Source organism: Mastomys coucha, unplaced genomic scaffold, assembly GCF_008632895.1.
Source record: "Mastomys coucha isolate ucsf_1 unplaced genomic scaffold, UCSF_Mcou_1 pScaffold21, whole genome shotgun sequence".
Classification (NCBI taxonomy): Eukaryota; Metazoa; Chordata; class Mammalia; order Rodentia; family Muridae; genus Mastomys; species Mastomys coucha.
Window position 1 is genome coordinate 155,631,584 of NW_022196904.1, and position 12,061 is coordinate 155,643,644.

General features: G+C 40.6%; 1 protein-coding gene across 3 annotated transcripts in view; it reads right to left on the reverse strand.

Moving 5' to 3' along the window:
• Pip5k1b (phosphatidylinositol-4-phosphate 5-kinase type 1 beta) overlaps nucleotides 1–12,061 on the reverse strand; it is a 267,662-nt gene that overhangs the window by 56,727 nt on the left and 198,874 nt on the right. For all 3 annotated transcript variants that reach the window (XM_031389975.1, XM_031389976.1, XM_031389977.1), the window contains exons 9-12: nucleotides 10,987–11,070; nucleotides 10,807–10,855; nucleotides 7,838–7,922; nucleotides 2,819–2,974 (exon numbers count right to left, since the gene is read on the reverse strand). In XM_031389975.1, coding sequence (XP_031245835.1) covers nucleotides 2,819–2,974; nucleotides 7,838–7,922; nucleotides 10,807–10,855; nucleotides 10,987–11,070 — 374 coding nt within the window. The remainder of the gene's footprint in view (nucleotides 1–2,818; nucleotides 2,975–7,837; nucleotides 7,923–10,806; nucleotides 10,856–10,986; nucleotides 11,071–12,061) is intronic.

Consider the following 12,061-nt stretch of genomic DNA (forward strand, 5'->3'; position numbering starts at 1 on the left):
AGGTGTACATCACATCACAGGTGCACAACATGGTGCACATCCCAGGTGTACATCACATCACAGGTGCATATGCCAGGTACACATCACATCACAGGTGCACAACACAGGTGCCCATCCCAGGTGTACATCACATCACAGGTGGCACTATTTCTTCTGTTTCTAGGTATTCTGGGAGCAGTGAAGTATATTTAACTTTATTATAGCTAGCTACTGGGGAGCCTGAGACAGGCTATTTGTGAGTTCTAGACCAGCCTAGAAACTTAACAAGATGTCCGTTTAAAACACAAAAGAAAACAAAAAGTAAAGTGTTTGTTTAAACAAGAGTAATTTAAGAAAACAAATTTTGTTGTCCTATTTCTCAAACTTTGGACACCTATAAGAAATCAGGTAGCCTGCTGAGGAAGAGGCCAACAGAAGGCAGCTTAGAGGAAGGGGGTGGGTATGTACCGGGAACTGCTGTCATTAGTACAGAGAGGACCTGGTTACTTGTCCTATTGGTGTGGCAAAATAACCTGACAGAAGCAGCTCAAAAAAGGAAATTCTGTTTATATTTTTGGTTCCCAGTTCCAGGGAACCATCTGTTGCAGCATTTTCTCTGTCCAATCCCGTTAGGGCAGTGACAGGCCTGTGATTGGACAGGAATAGAGAGGTGGAGCTAGAAATGGAGGAGGAAAAAGGGCAGAGAGCAGGAAGGGGTGGAGCTCCTTCATCATGGAGGCAGAGGGAGAGGAAGATTCAGACCCTGCGTGGTTATAACAACCAGGCTAAGCTTTTTACAAGGTTACATTAATTGGGTCAAAATTTGTCCTTATCATATGGCACTGAAATTACTGCATTGGTATCTTGTAATCATGATCTTATTATTAGATAAATCAATTGGCATTTTGTAATTGTGATCTTTTTATTAAATAAACCTGATTAGATAACTAAGCCTTAAGAGGAATGCTTTACCGGGTTCTAGGCGTTAGATGAATGATTGTGAGGGTGTGTAAAGAGTTGCATGTGAGCGAGATGTTGCTGCTAGCTGGGAGAAAATAGCAAGAAGCAGCCGGAACTTAGTGTTGAGGCCGGAAGGTACTTGGCACTAGAAAGTAGACCGGAAGGAAAGAGAGTTTGCGGGGTGGTTTCATTTTTTAACTATTCCCACAACAACCATCCATCACGGTGGAGGAGTCATGGCAGCGGAGCTTTCGGTAGCTGGTCATATTCATCTATGGCCAAGAGACAGACAGGAATGAATGTTTATGCTTAGCTAGCTCTCTCCCTTTTATTTTATTCCGTCCAGGATGAAGGCCCAGGGAATGATGCAATTAACCTAATCAAGACACTCTCTCAGAAGTGTGCCCAGATGTTACTAATCTAGACAATTAGCTACAGGCATGCCTGGAGGTTTGTCTCGTAGGTGACTCTAGAACATACCATATTGACAACATCAACCACCATAGGCAATTCATTAACTCTTCTTGAAGTTAACTCTAGACATAAGAATATGATAATGAAATTCAATTTAATACAAGGAGACAAATGCTAAGACAGAAGGAGGGTAGAAACTGTCATCTACTCTGAAGACTCTAAGGGAAGAAGGTGTCTGCAAGAAGTCTTGACTCTTCTGTACGAAGACACACTTTGGAGATTCTCCAAAGAATGTACTGACTTTAAAAAGTCTATCTTTGTTGTGAACCAAAAAACCCAGAAGAGCCTGGTATCATGGTGTGCACCTTTAATCCTAGCATGTGGGAGGCAGAGGCAGTCAGATCTCTGTAAGTTTGATGCCAGCCTGGTCTACAGAGTAAGTTCCAGGGCTGTACACACACACACACACACACACACACACACACACACACACACAGACAAGACCGACCAACCCACAAACAAACAAATAAAAAAACCTGTCTTGAAGAACAAAACAAAACCAACAACCAACCAACCAACCAACCAACCAAAAAAAGGCTAAGAAGTAATTGATAGAAATATGTAAAACATCACTTCCCCTTATTGGATTAAAATAGAAAACTCAAATTATCAACTCAGTGGATAGATAAAAGTATTTAATAAAGTTCAGTACTCTTGTTTTGTTAAAAAACTTTTTTAGCAAAATAGGAATAAGGAAAAGAAGTCTCTTGGTCTGGCCATTGGTGGGAAATACAGCAGGAATCATTTTAAACAGTGAACCATTAGAAACGTTGTTTTAGGATCAGGACTATGCAAGGCCGCCTAGAGCTGATACTTCTGTTCACCACTGTATCAGCACTCCTAGCAGCAAGCCATGGGGAAAGAAAAAGATACAAGGTCGACAGAGCATCATCATCAAACAGCCAGAACACACAGTTACTAAGAGTTACAGAAAGTCCACATCAATCCCTTCCTGTTTATCTAACACATTCATACCAAATAAACAACTTCTAACACTTATTTAAATTTGCTAAAGCAGCTCTAAATAAACTGAAAAGGCTTACTGCATCACTGACATATGTGCGCACACTGCTGCATTTGCAGGTATGTGTCTGTACTGCACACACAGAATAAAATTTAGGGAAACAAATACCAATACGTTAGCATTTGTTACCATTAAGCAGGTAGATTATAGATGCTTTCTTTAAATATCTTAGCATCACTATTTTTATAATATATCACATATCACACATTGTTTATATGGCATTTCATATTTATATAAATTTATGATACTCTTGTACCTGTAAAATTTTATTAATAGGCTATCTCTAGGAACAAATAATCTCTAATTTTTCTACTGTGACTTTACACTAATTATAGAATTTACTAGTTTTTTTTTCTGCTGTAGAAAGTTGCAAGGGTTTACCTTCTTCATCCAGGCTGCTGAAACTCTGTCCTTCAGTTAACAAATCCCGCTTCTCATCCTTCCACTCCTGGCTGATGGAGGACACAATCTCCTGGGAGGTGGCCTTCAGTGCGGCAATGGAGTTGCACCGTTTCTTAGAAGGTGAGGCCTTCAGAGCTAGACAGCAAGGATGAGTAATTAGAAAGCCAGGCAGAGCAGCGTGGTGTCCCATTGTAAAGCCAGACACAGTGGGGCATGCCACACTGTGAAGCCAGGCACAGTGGCAATCTCAGAACTGAGGAGGCTGAGGCTGGAGGCCTTGGAGGTTGGCCTGGGTGACACAATGAGTTCTTGTTTTTAAAACAACCACAGAGGCTGGGACATGGTGGCAACTGGGAGGCAGAGGCAGGCAGATCTCCGAAACTCTGTCCCAAAAAACAAAACCAAACCAAAGAGCTCCCCACCGCACTACAGAACCAAAGAAATAAAACTTACAAAGTCAGATTCAGATTTCTACATTTAATATTCTACTTATTAGTTGATATATTAGACATAATTTGAGAATAGAAAACCAAGGTCTCATTTTATATCTATATACAGAAAGGGAGATCAAAATGTCTGGTTTTGGCTATATTATTTGCTCAAAATGGTTTGATTTTAAGAAAAATATTCTAAACACACGGGAGAGTTGGATTTTGTATTTTGAAATAGTCTTATTTGACTATTTTTGTATTCTTTGTATTTTGACTTATTTGACTTTAATTTTTTTCTTTTTTGCTAAAGAACTGCCTCTCCTCCTCTTTGTTTTTCTTATGCTGGGAGGGGCTGGGACAGTTGGTAAATACAGATGGTACTGCGGAGAGTTCTCATGACCCCAGTTTTATTAGCCGGGGACCAGGACTTTCTAAATGTGCCCCTGTTTGATCGTATACTCATGTTGCCCGATTTAGCCACGTTACTTCTGATTGCTTCTTCCTTTGTGATTTTTTCACTGAAATTTCCTTCTCTTTAGTCTTGTCAGATGTATAATCCAAATGGCATTCTCCAACCTGAGAAGCATGCTGGGAACCTGGGCCAGCGAAAATGGGCTCCCCAATGCCACCATGCCTGCCTGAAGCCTGTGGTTTCACAGAGGATTCTTTGGTAGGCATTGTTTGAGCTGCAGTCTGACTTCACCACTTATGTTTCTGCTTTCCTACAGTAACGCTTCTTGGCTGATTACTGCTAGAGAATCTCATGGGAGGAAGTAGAGAAAAAAAGGGAAGCTGAGACCTGTTTATGCTTCCCCTGAACTTGTTTGTTATTGGCAGCAGTCCTTTGGAGGTTTGCTTAAAGGGTGAGCCAGCAGCAAATGGATTAGACACCGTGTTTAGCTTTGGGACTCTCCTGAGTTTGGATCACATGGCTCATTAGGGCGTTCTGTGGACAGATTTAATTGGAGAAGTACTCCAGGACTCACAAATGAGGGAAAGACTGAGGACAATCTCCCTGCTTCCAGGGAAGGCTTAGCTCTCTCCCAAGCAGTTTTACGTTAATATTGTCACTATGATAAAAAAAAATGTTTGTGGACTCAGGCTCTAGTCTGGAGGCCTACACTCACATTGCATATCTCAAATTGCTGGAATGTCTAAGGGAGCCTGGCCCTTTTACAGGCCTAGAAACAGGGAAGAAAAGTGGGCTCGCTCCAGGTCACAGGGCTAGAGAGAGAACCACAGGGGCCTTTCATGTTTTCTTCACTTGAGTAATGATGGTGATTTTGTAGCTTTTAGCATTCCATATTCTGGTTAAGGTGTGCATGCATGTGGTGTGCATGCGTGTGTGTATGTGTGTACACTTGTGCCTGTGTGTGTGCATATGTGTATATCTATGTGACCACAGAGGAGATTCTGGATGTTCAAAGAACTGATCTTGCCCTTCCTCTTGGCTGCTCACAATTGATTTTAGTGTTAACTAAGTGGACTAAGGAAGCTGGCTTTCATTTGCTCTGTTTTCTGTGGAGCAATGCTCACTTTTCCTTTCCAGGGAGAAGTGGTTGTCCAGACACTGGCATCTACTGGCACATTCCTTCTGCTTTTGGTAATCTTTTATGAACCGGGACACCTTCCTGCCCTTTGCTATATGGTAGCTTTAGATTTCTACGTAGAGTATGTTTTGATATCTAAGTCAGAGAACATGAGCTGTGGACTGCTAGGGGTCCCTAACACTTTGATGAGTCACAAGGTCGAACCATTTCTATAAGAATATAAAGACATTGGGGGTTCTTCAGAGGTTGCATGAAGTGTGCTGTCATCACGGGCTGAATTCAGCAACAGACACAAGACTTCAGCTAGTCTCAACTAAGAGAGATACTCGGAGCTCTGACTCCCTCTTCTGGCCTCTGTGGGCACTGCATGCACAGGGTGCACATGTATACATGCAGGCGAACACTCATACACATTAAATAGAAACAAATTAATCTTTTTTTAAAATAAGACTTATTACATTAAATCATGATAAGTCAGAGATTGGGAAAGTCTGAAACATGTGCTGGGTTTTTTTTTGGAACCAAAGAAGCTATTGATTATGGTACCAGGTATATGCTACTGAATTAAGGCAAGAAAAAGCAAAACAATCCCCACTCCAAAACCAAACCAACCACCAACCAACCAACCAACCAACCAACCAACCAACCAACCAGCCAACCAGCCAACCAACCAAAAATCCCAGCTACCAAAGTGAGGAGGTGCTAAGAGGAAGCTCCGTCTTCCAGAATTGGATGCATGTGTGTAGCTTTAAAGGGCCATGTCCTTTTAAAACTTTATATAGTACTGGCTTGGTGGGAAGAGAGACAAAAAATCTTGGAGAATGTGAGCCACAAGCCTGAACACCAGAGACTTGCAGTCTGAATAAACATTACTTTATGGTCCATCTTAGGTCAGGAAAACCTTGGGCAGAAAATGTAATTTATAGAGTGATCTCAATTTGACAATAAATTTTAAGATGCCATTGAGACAGCCAACTGTATATAGAAGCTGGTCTCAGAACAATAAGGTGAAGGTTTATATAAACGTAGAGCTTATGTAAATCATCTGGAAAAATGATAAACACCCAGCATACATGGTCAAATATTACGTTGCCTAATTCTCAAAGGAATTATAAATGGATGACAAACCATGAGAAAAGCTTGAACCTAACCAGTACTTGAGAAAATAAAACTATCAAGTAACATTTTCTACATATCAGAACGGCATACTTTAAAAGCCTACTGCAGGCTGAGGGCTGCCTTTCGTTACTCTGTACATTTAATATCCTACTTCCACATTTGAACTCTATCCCAAGAAAATAATCCCAATTTAGACACAGCATTTATGTGAAACTATATTCATAAAAATATTAGCTAGGAAAAGGAGAGATGATGTAAATGCCCCAAACTGAAAGACTGGCTAGAAGATTATGGCACACCCCTATAATTTTCATGCTGCATTTCAGTTTCAAATGATGTTTAGAATATTCAAGGATCTGAGAAACTAATTATAATTATATGCAAAAGCAGAGGGCGGAGCTTAAACGGAGTCACCATTATGCAGCTCTCTCTGTGTGTGTGGTGCCAAGTCAAACCGGAGCTTGCACACAGCGCTTCCATGCTTTGTTGGATACCAGCTTTATAGAAAGACACAAAGCACAGAAAAAAAAGGTCCAGGAGGAAGAACGCCAACGTCTTAGTACTAGGCAGGTCTGTGGCAGAGGGTTTTTAAGTAATTATCATGGTGTCCTTTGGATTTTTCAAACTGCAGCAAATATTATAAGAAAAATTTATGATTTCTAACTCATGACTTCGGGGCTGACTAACTCATTATGATTTGTGTTATAAAGTTGAACTATAGAATAATTAAATGATAAAATAATGATATGTGTATGATCTGCTTACTCCCCATTTTCCATACAGTTTGAACACTAATAGTATGCATGGAGAAAATTCCCCGTAAGTATAAAGATAAATAAGATGCCATATACGCCTTGATTCAAAATAACCACTATTAGCTTTGGGCTTAGTTTGTTCTATTTATTTAATTAGTTATGGTTTGAGGGCAGAATACTGGTTTGAGAACTTTCTCCTTTTTCATTTTTGCAGAGCTGGGGATCAGTCTGGGCCCTGTGCATACTGGGAAGCGCCGCAGCTGAGCTAAACCTATAGGGGCTTTCTTTAATTTTTGATGGAGGAATTTTTAATCTATAGATTCGACCTTAAGCCCTGCTGCCTCTGTAGCTTCCCACCCTTTGAGGAACATGTACGTCTAATTGTTTTCTTTTTAAAACAGGATCTTACTATATACCCTAGACTGGTCTGGGGACTCCCAATACTCCTGCTTCAGCCTCTCACGTGCTGGTGTTATAGGTATGCACCACTATGCCTGATGGCATGTGTGCTTTCATTAGTCACTAAGTTTTTATCTACTTTCTTTTTGATTTCTTCTTTAAGCTTTTGGTGCCAGTGGCTACATATAAATAAATTTGCATTTCAACAGCTAACTGTGCATAGTATGTGTGGGAGCATATGGAGACCAAAGGACTGATGTTTGTGTCTTCCTCAATTCCTCTCCACCCTATGTATGTATATATGTATGTATGTATGTATGTATGTATGTATGTATGTATTTTGAGGAAGGATCTCCCATTGAACATGGTGTTCATGGACTAGCCAGCAAGCTCCAACAATCTGTCTGTCTGGCCATTAAGCTCCAGCAATCTGTCCGGGTATACATCACCAGCGCAGAGCTTATGCTGTATTGCACATAGGAGTTAAGGGTCTGAGGTTGGGTCCTCCTCCTTTCATATCACTTCACTGACTGAGCATCTCCCTAACCCCAGCTTGTGTTTTCTCTTAATATAAAAATGGGCTAATAATTATGGCATCATTAAATCATGACATTTAACCATAATTAGTCATTACTACCACTGCAGTAAGAAAAAAAATCCCCATTCTTTCCAACAAAAACTTGCCACAGATATATGGTGACATCAGTCACAAGTGCTACAAACAAGAAAGTTTAATATCCTTACCTTGAATTTTCTTGAAAACTCTGGAATTCATAAACTTTAAAAATCTATCTGCGTAAAAACTTGGTCTATGAACTGAAACAGTGTCCTGGAAGATAGAAAGAGAGATGACGGGCTTGCCTCTTGGAGTTCATCTTAAGTTGGAAAAAGGCTTTGCTAGTCAAGGTCTGAAATAAAGCATGGCGAAGGTTTAGAAGGACTGGCTGGGGGCAGCAGGCAAGAACTCATTCAGAGCACAGTCTCTCTACTCAGCACAAAATGGGAGCATGAAAGGATGTCGGAGACAGCCAAAGGACTGTGACCCATAAATGAAAATTGTCCTTCCTGTCAACACCACCAGGTCACGGGGACACTCATGTGCTCTGTTTCTAACAGACAACTAGCAATCCAAGTGCCATCCTGGATGAAGGGTGGCACTTGTAGTGAATACACTGTTTAAATGAGGCATCTGTACTTTTAGCTAGGAAGATCAGCAACTTTGCAAGGGCCAGATAAGGGAGATACAGCTCCTGGTTACACTGTGAAGAACAGATACACACAGAGCACCCCTAGCGTGAGGAGTGACATTTAAATCAGTGTGGTTTCATCACTAGGTAACAAGGCAAGAAGACTGCCTAAGGTTCCACTGTGTTAGCTACTGACCACATTGGACTGGATTGAATTAAAGGGTCAAGTTCCTTTCATGGTTGGCAGGAGACCTTAGGACTGACAGGTCATTTTATTATAATCCTGAGAAAAGCCTGGACAAAGGAGCAGATTCTCTATGTTCACCTGGTAGATGCTCTGTCTTTGAATGTAGGTTTCTGGAACGCAACAGTGAAATTTCTAAAGGTCAAGTACAGACACTGTGAAGGGTCTGCAGTGGGGTTCAAGGAGTACTGAGTCAGAAGTCAGGAGACCTGCATCTAGGGTGCAGTCTAGTTTCAACAGGCTTTGTGATACTGGGAAGAGCTGCTGTCTCAGGGCTCCCTATCTATGACCATACTATCCCATGAGTTAATCCTAATTAGAAACATCCTCTTAGATGTTTCTAATCCTAATTAGAGACACTCTAATCCTAACTAGAAACATCTGCAGTACCTCTAAACACACTGCCCTATGAATTGATGTGCTTCTAGTTAGAAACCCCTGTAATTCTGCACTGGGTAGTTAAAAGGGTGCAACTCTCCAGTCGCACTAGGGAGGCTGAGCAGACCCTTGGGGAGCTGGAGGTGTGGCTAGACTCTTGTTTCTGCTGGGACGCATGCTCTTCCAATGGCACTGGCAGCTTCCATCTATATGGAGAGTTTCTCACAACAGGTGCTATGACTTAGAAATATTGGTAGGACGTGAGGAGAATCCATGGCTAACTGGCACTCAGCCCTTGACTTTAATGGGCCTCTGTTATTGTTATCTTCGGTCTGAAAAAAAACCCCTGTCTAAATAAGAAACAGAAGTTGCAAACAAACGGAAATAAGTCTTGGTTATTGTTTAAAGGTGTTATGTATAATTTCTTACAGCCAAACTAAAGATCAGAAGAGATGCTTACAATGCTAACCTGAGACTAAATCATTGACTTGGTAATGGAATAAAAGTGTCTTTGAAAACAACAAGAGACCTTAGGGTACTTGGTATTTACCCTCTGCATTCAAGGTGCTGTGAGGTTTCTCATTCTCGGCTGGGAGACCTCAAATTAACTGACCTTGATTTTTTTTTCATAAGAGGAATCCTTGGTTTGACTGAGCCTGTGGCCGATTCTTGGAAACAACTCTGTGAGCCTATAGTTTAATGTTATATTCTGATGGAAGCCGGTCACCAGCCCATAGTTCTTTTCATGTTGAAGGGTTATTAACAATGTTCCACAGAATTTAAAAAATGCATATTCCTTTCCAGAAAGGAGAACAGTATCTATCATTTATCTTCTTTCAAAGGAGGGTGTCTGCTCACATCTTAAAGGGAAATGTGCAATCAAGTCTTTGACTGTTAGTCTTGAGGAAGTGTCACAGTTAGTTATTAACTGAGAGAGGCTCAGTTCTGTCAGCGGCAGAGGGTTCAAATCGAACATCTAGATATGAGTGTGTGTATGTATGAGAGAGGAGTGAGGAGGGGGTTTGCCATCTCTAGCTGATTTTTTTTTTCATTTGGCATTTTCCTGCCAATCAGCATATATGTACACACACACACACACACACACACACACATACACATACACATACACACGCACGCACACACGTTCATAACACGGACTAAAGCGATGGCTCAGTGGTTAAGAGCACACACTGCTCTTGCAGAGGACTCAAGGTTGGTTCCCAGCACCCACATCAGGTAAGTGCTGTAACTCCAGTTCTGGGGACCTAATGCTTCTGACCTCCTTGGGCACAGGTACTCAGATGACATATACTTACATATACATATGCAGATATACAGATAATTAAAAGTAATAAAATAAATCCTTTAAAACATTCCCTGCATTTGTAAATACATTCCATGTCAGCATTTTTCACTCTCTATGTCCTTGTCATGTGCTAGACATTGAGTTGTACATTAACATGCAATATCCCACATCATACTCAGAGCAGGTAGGCACTGGACCCTCAGTGGTGAGAAAACGGGTTGCTTTCTCATGTGGCCAGTCAAGTAGGAAACTGGTTCAAATCCAGGGCTGTTCACCTTCATAGTCCAAATCTTCTTTAGCCCAGTTTTCATTTCAAAGACCCCCATCTTCTCAGAGCCTTTGAAAAAGCCCCTTCCACCCCACAAAGGCGACCTTTGTATTCCACAGAGAAGCAACCACGGTTTTGCTTTCCTAACATCTACCTGGATGTCATTTATTTGAACAGCTGTTCAGATTTATGTGGTCTCGTTCTCAGACTCAAACCGATTTCCCAGCCTCAGACTCTGAGCATGCAAAGACTGCTGCTCTCCTCTGAGTCTAAGGACAGCCCCGGCTGGACTAGAAACGTCTCCAGTTTAACAAAGCATAGGTCACTCACCCCATCGTAAACAAGGGCTTTCCAGGAATGTTCTAACTTCTTCATTAACCTAAAAAGTAAATAGGCAGAGAAAATGCCACTGAGAATGTAAAACTGCTCTCATTTGGTACATTTTCAGAAGAAAAAATTGTTTTGATTACTTTTTGAAATAATGAAAGACCACATCCCCAAATTTCTCACCTATATGATTGGAGAATGTCAATAATGCCCATGAATAGAAGCAGCTTTTCTCCCTTATGGCTCTTAGCTGGAATGCCTCCCATTCTGTGGATAGAGCAAAGGGGGAAGATACTTTATAATATGGGTACAGACAGCTAACCTCATTAGTAACTGTACACTGAAAGCATTAAGAATTCTAGACTACCTCTTCCTTTATTGCCACAAGTTTTCATCACTTTAAAGGATAATGACTCCAGAGCTGTCAAATCTATAATGACTTGGGTGGAAAGAATGTAATTACAAAACCACTTCTATTTAAAAATTAGGAGCAAAGATGGATTTTCAGAGCAGTATAAAATATTGCTTTTTAAAAAAGGCAATACTAGAGAGTGCCTGTCTAACATGCCTGAAGCCTTGGGTTCTATCTCTAGCACTGTGTAAAATCACATGAATGGCAGACTTGGGAGGCAGAGGCAGGGGAATTAGGAGTTCAAAGCCATTCTTTGCTATGTAGAAAGTTTGAGGTTAGCCTGAACTAAGTGAAACCATGACTCAAAAAAAAAAAAAAGACATATATATATATCTATATATATATCTATATCTATATATATTTGATCTAAAGAATCTTATGTTCACTGTGAAATTGAAAAAATACATAGAGACGTGGTATAGTATGGCACACACCTTTAATCCCAGCAGTGAGGAGACAGAGGCAGGTGGATCTTTGTGTTCCAAGCCAGTCTGGTCTGCATAGTGAGTTCCAAGATAGTTAGAGTTATATAAGAGAGACTCTGACTCATCAACAACAAAAATAAAGAAGAACATACAGAAGAAAATTTGTAAAATTAATTCTTAAGATATGCGTTTGCAGGGTGTGTGTGTATTAATCTGAAAAGATATTACATTTAGCAATTTTACAACTTGAACATGACATTTTCTAATGTGGGATCTTTCCTCACATCAGTGGCAATGTGATTAATAGTTATGTAGCATGTCACAATATGGATATAGAATAATTTGTTCACTGGGTTATTGACTATTTAGATGGAGTGGCAAGCAAAGATATGAACAAAGACAGACTATGTGTTAAACTCCT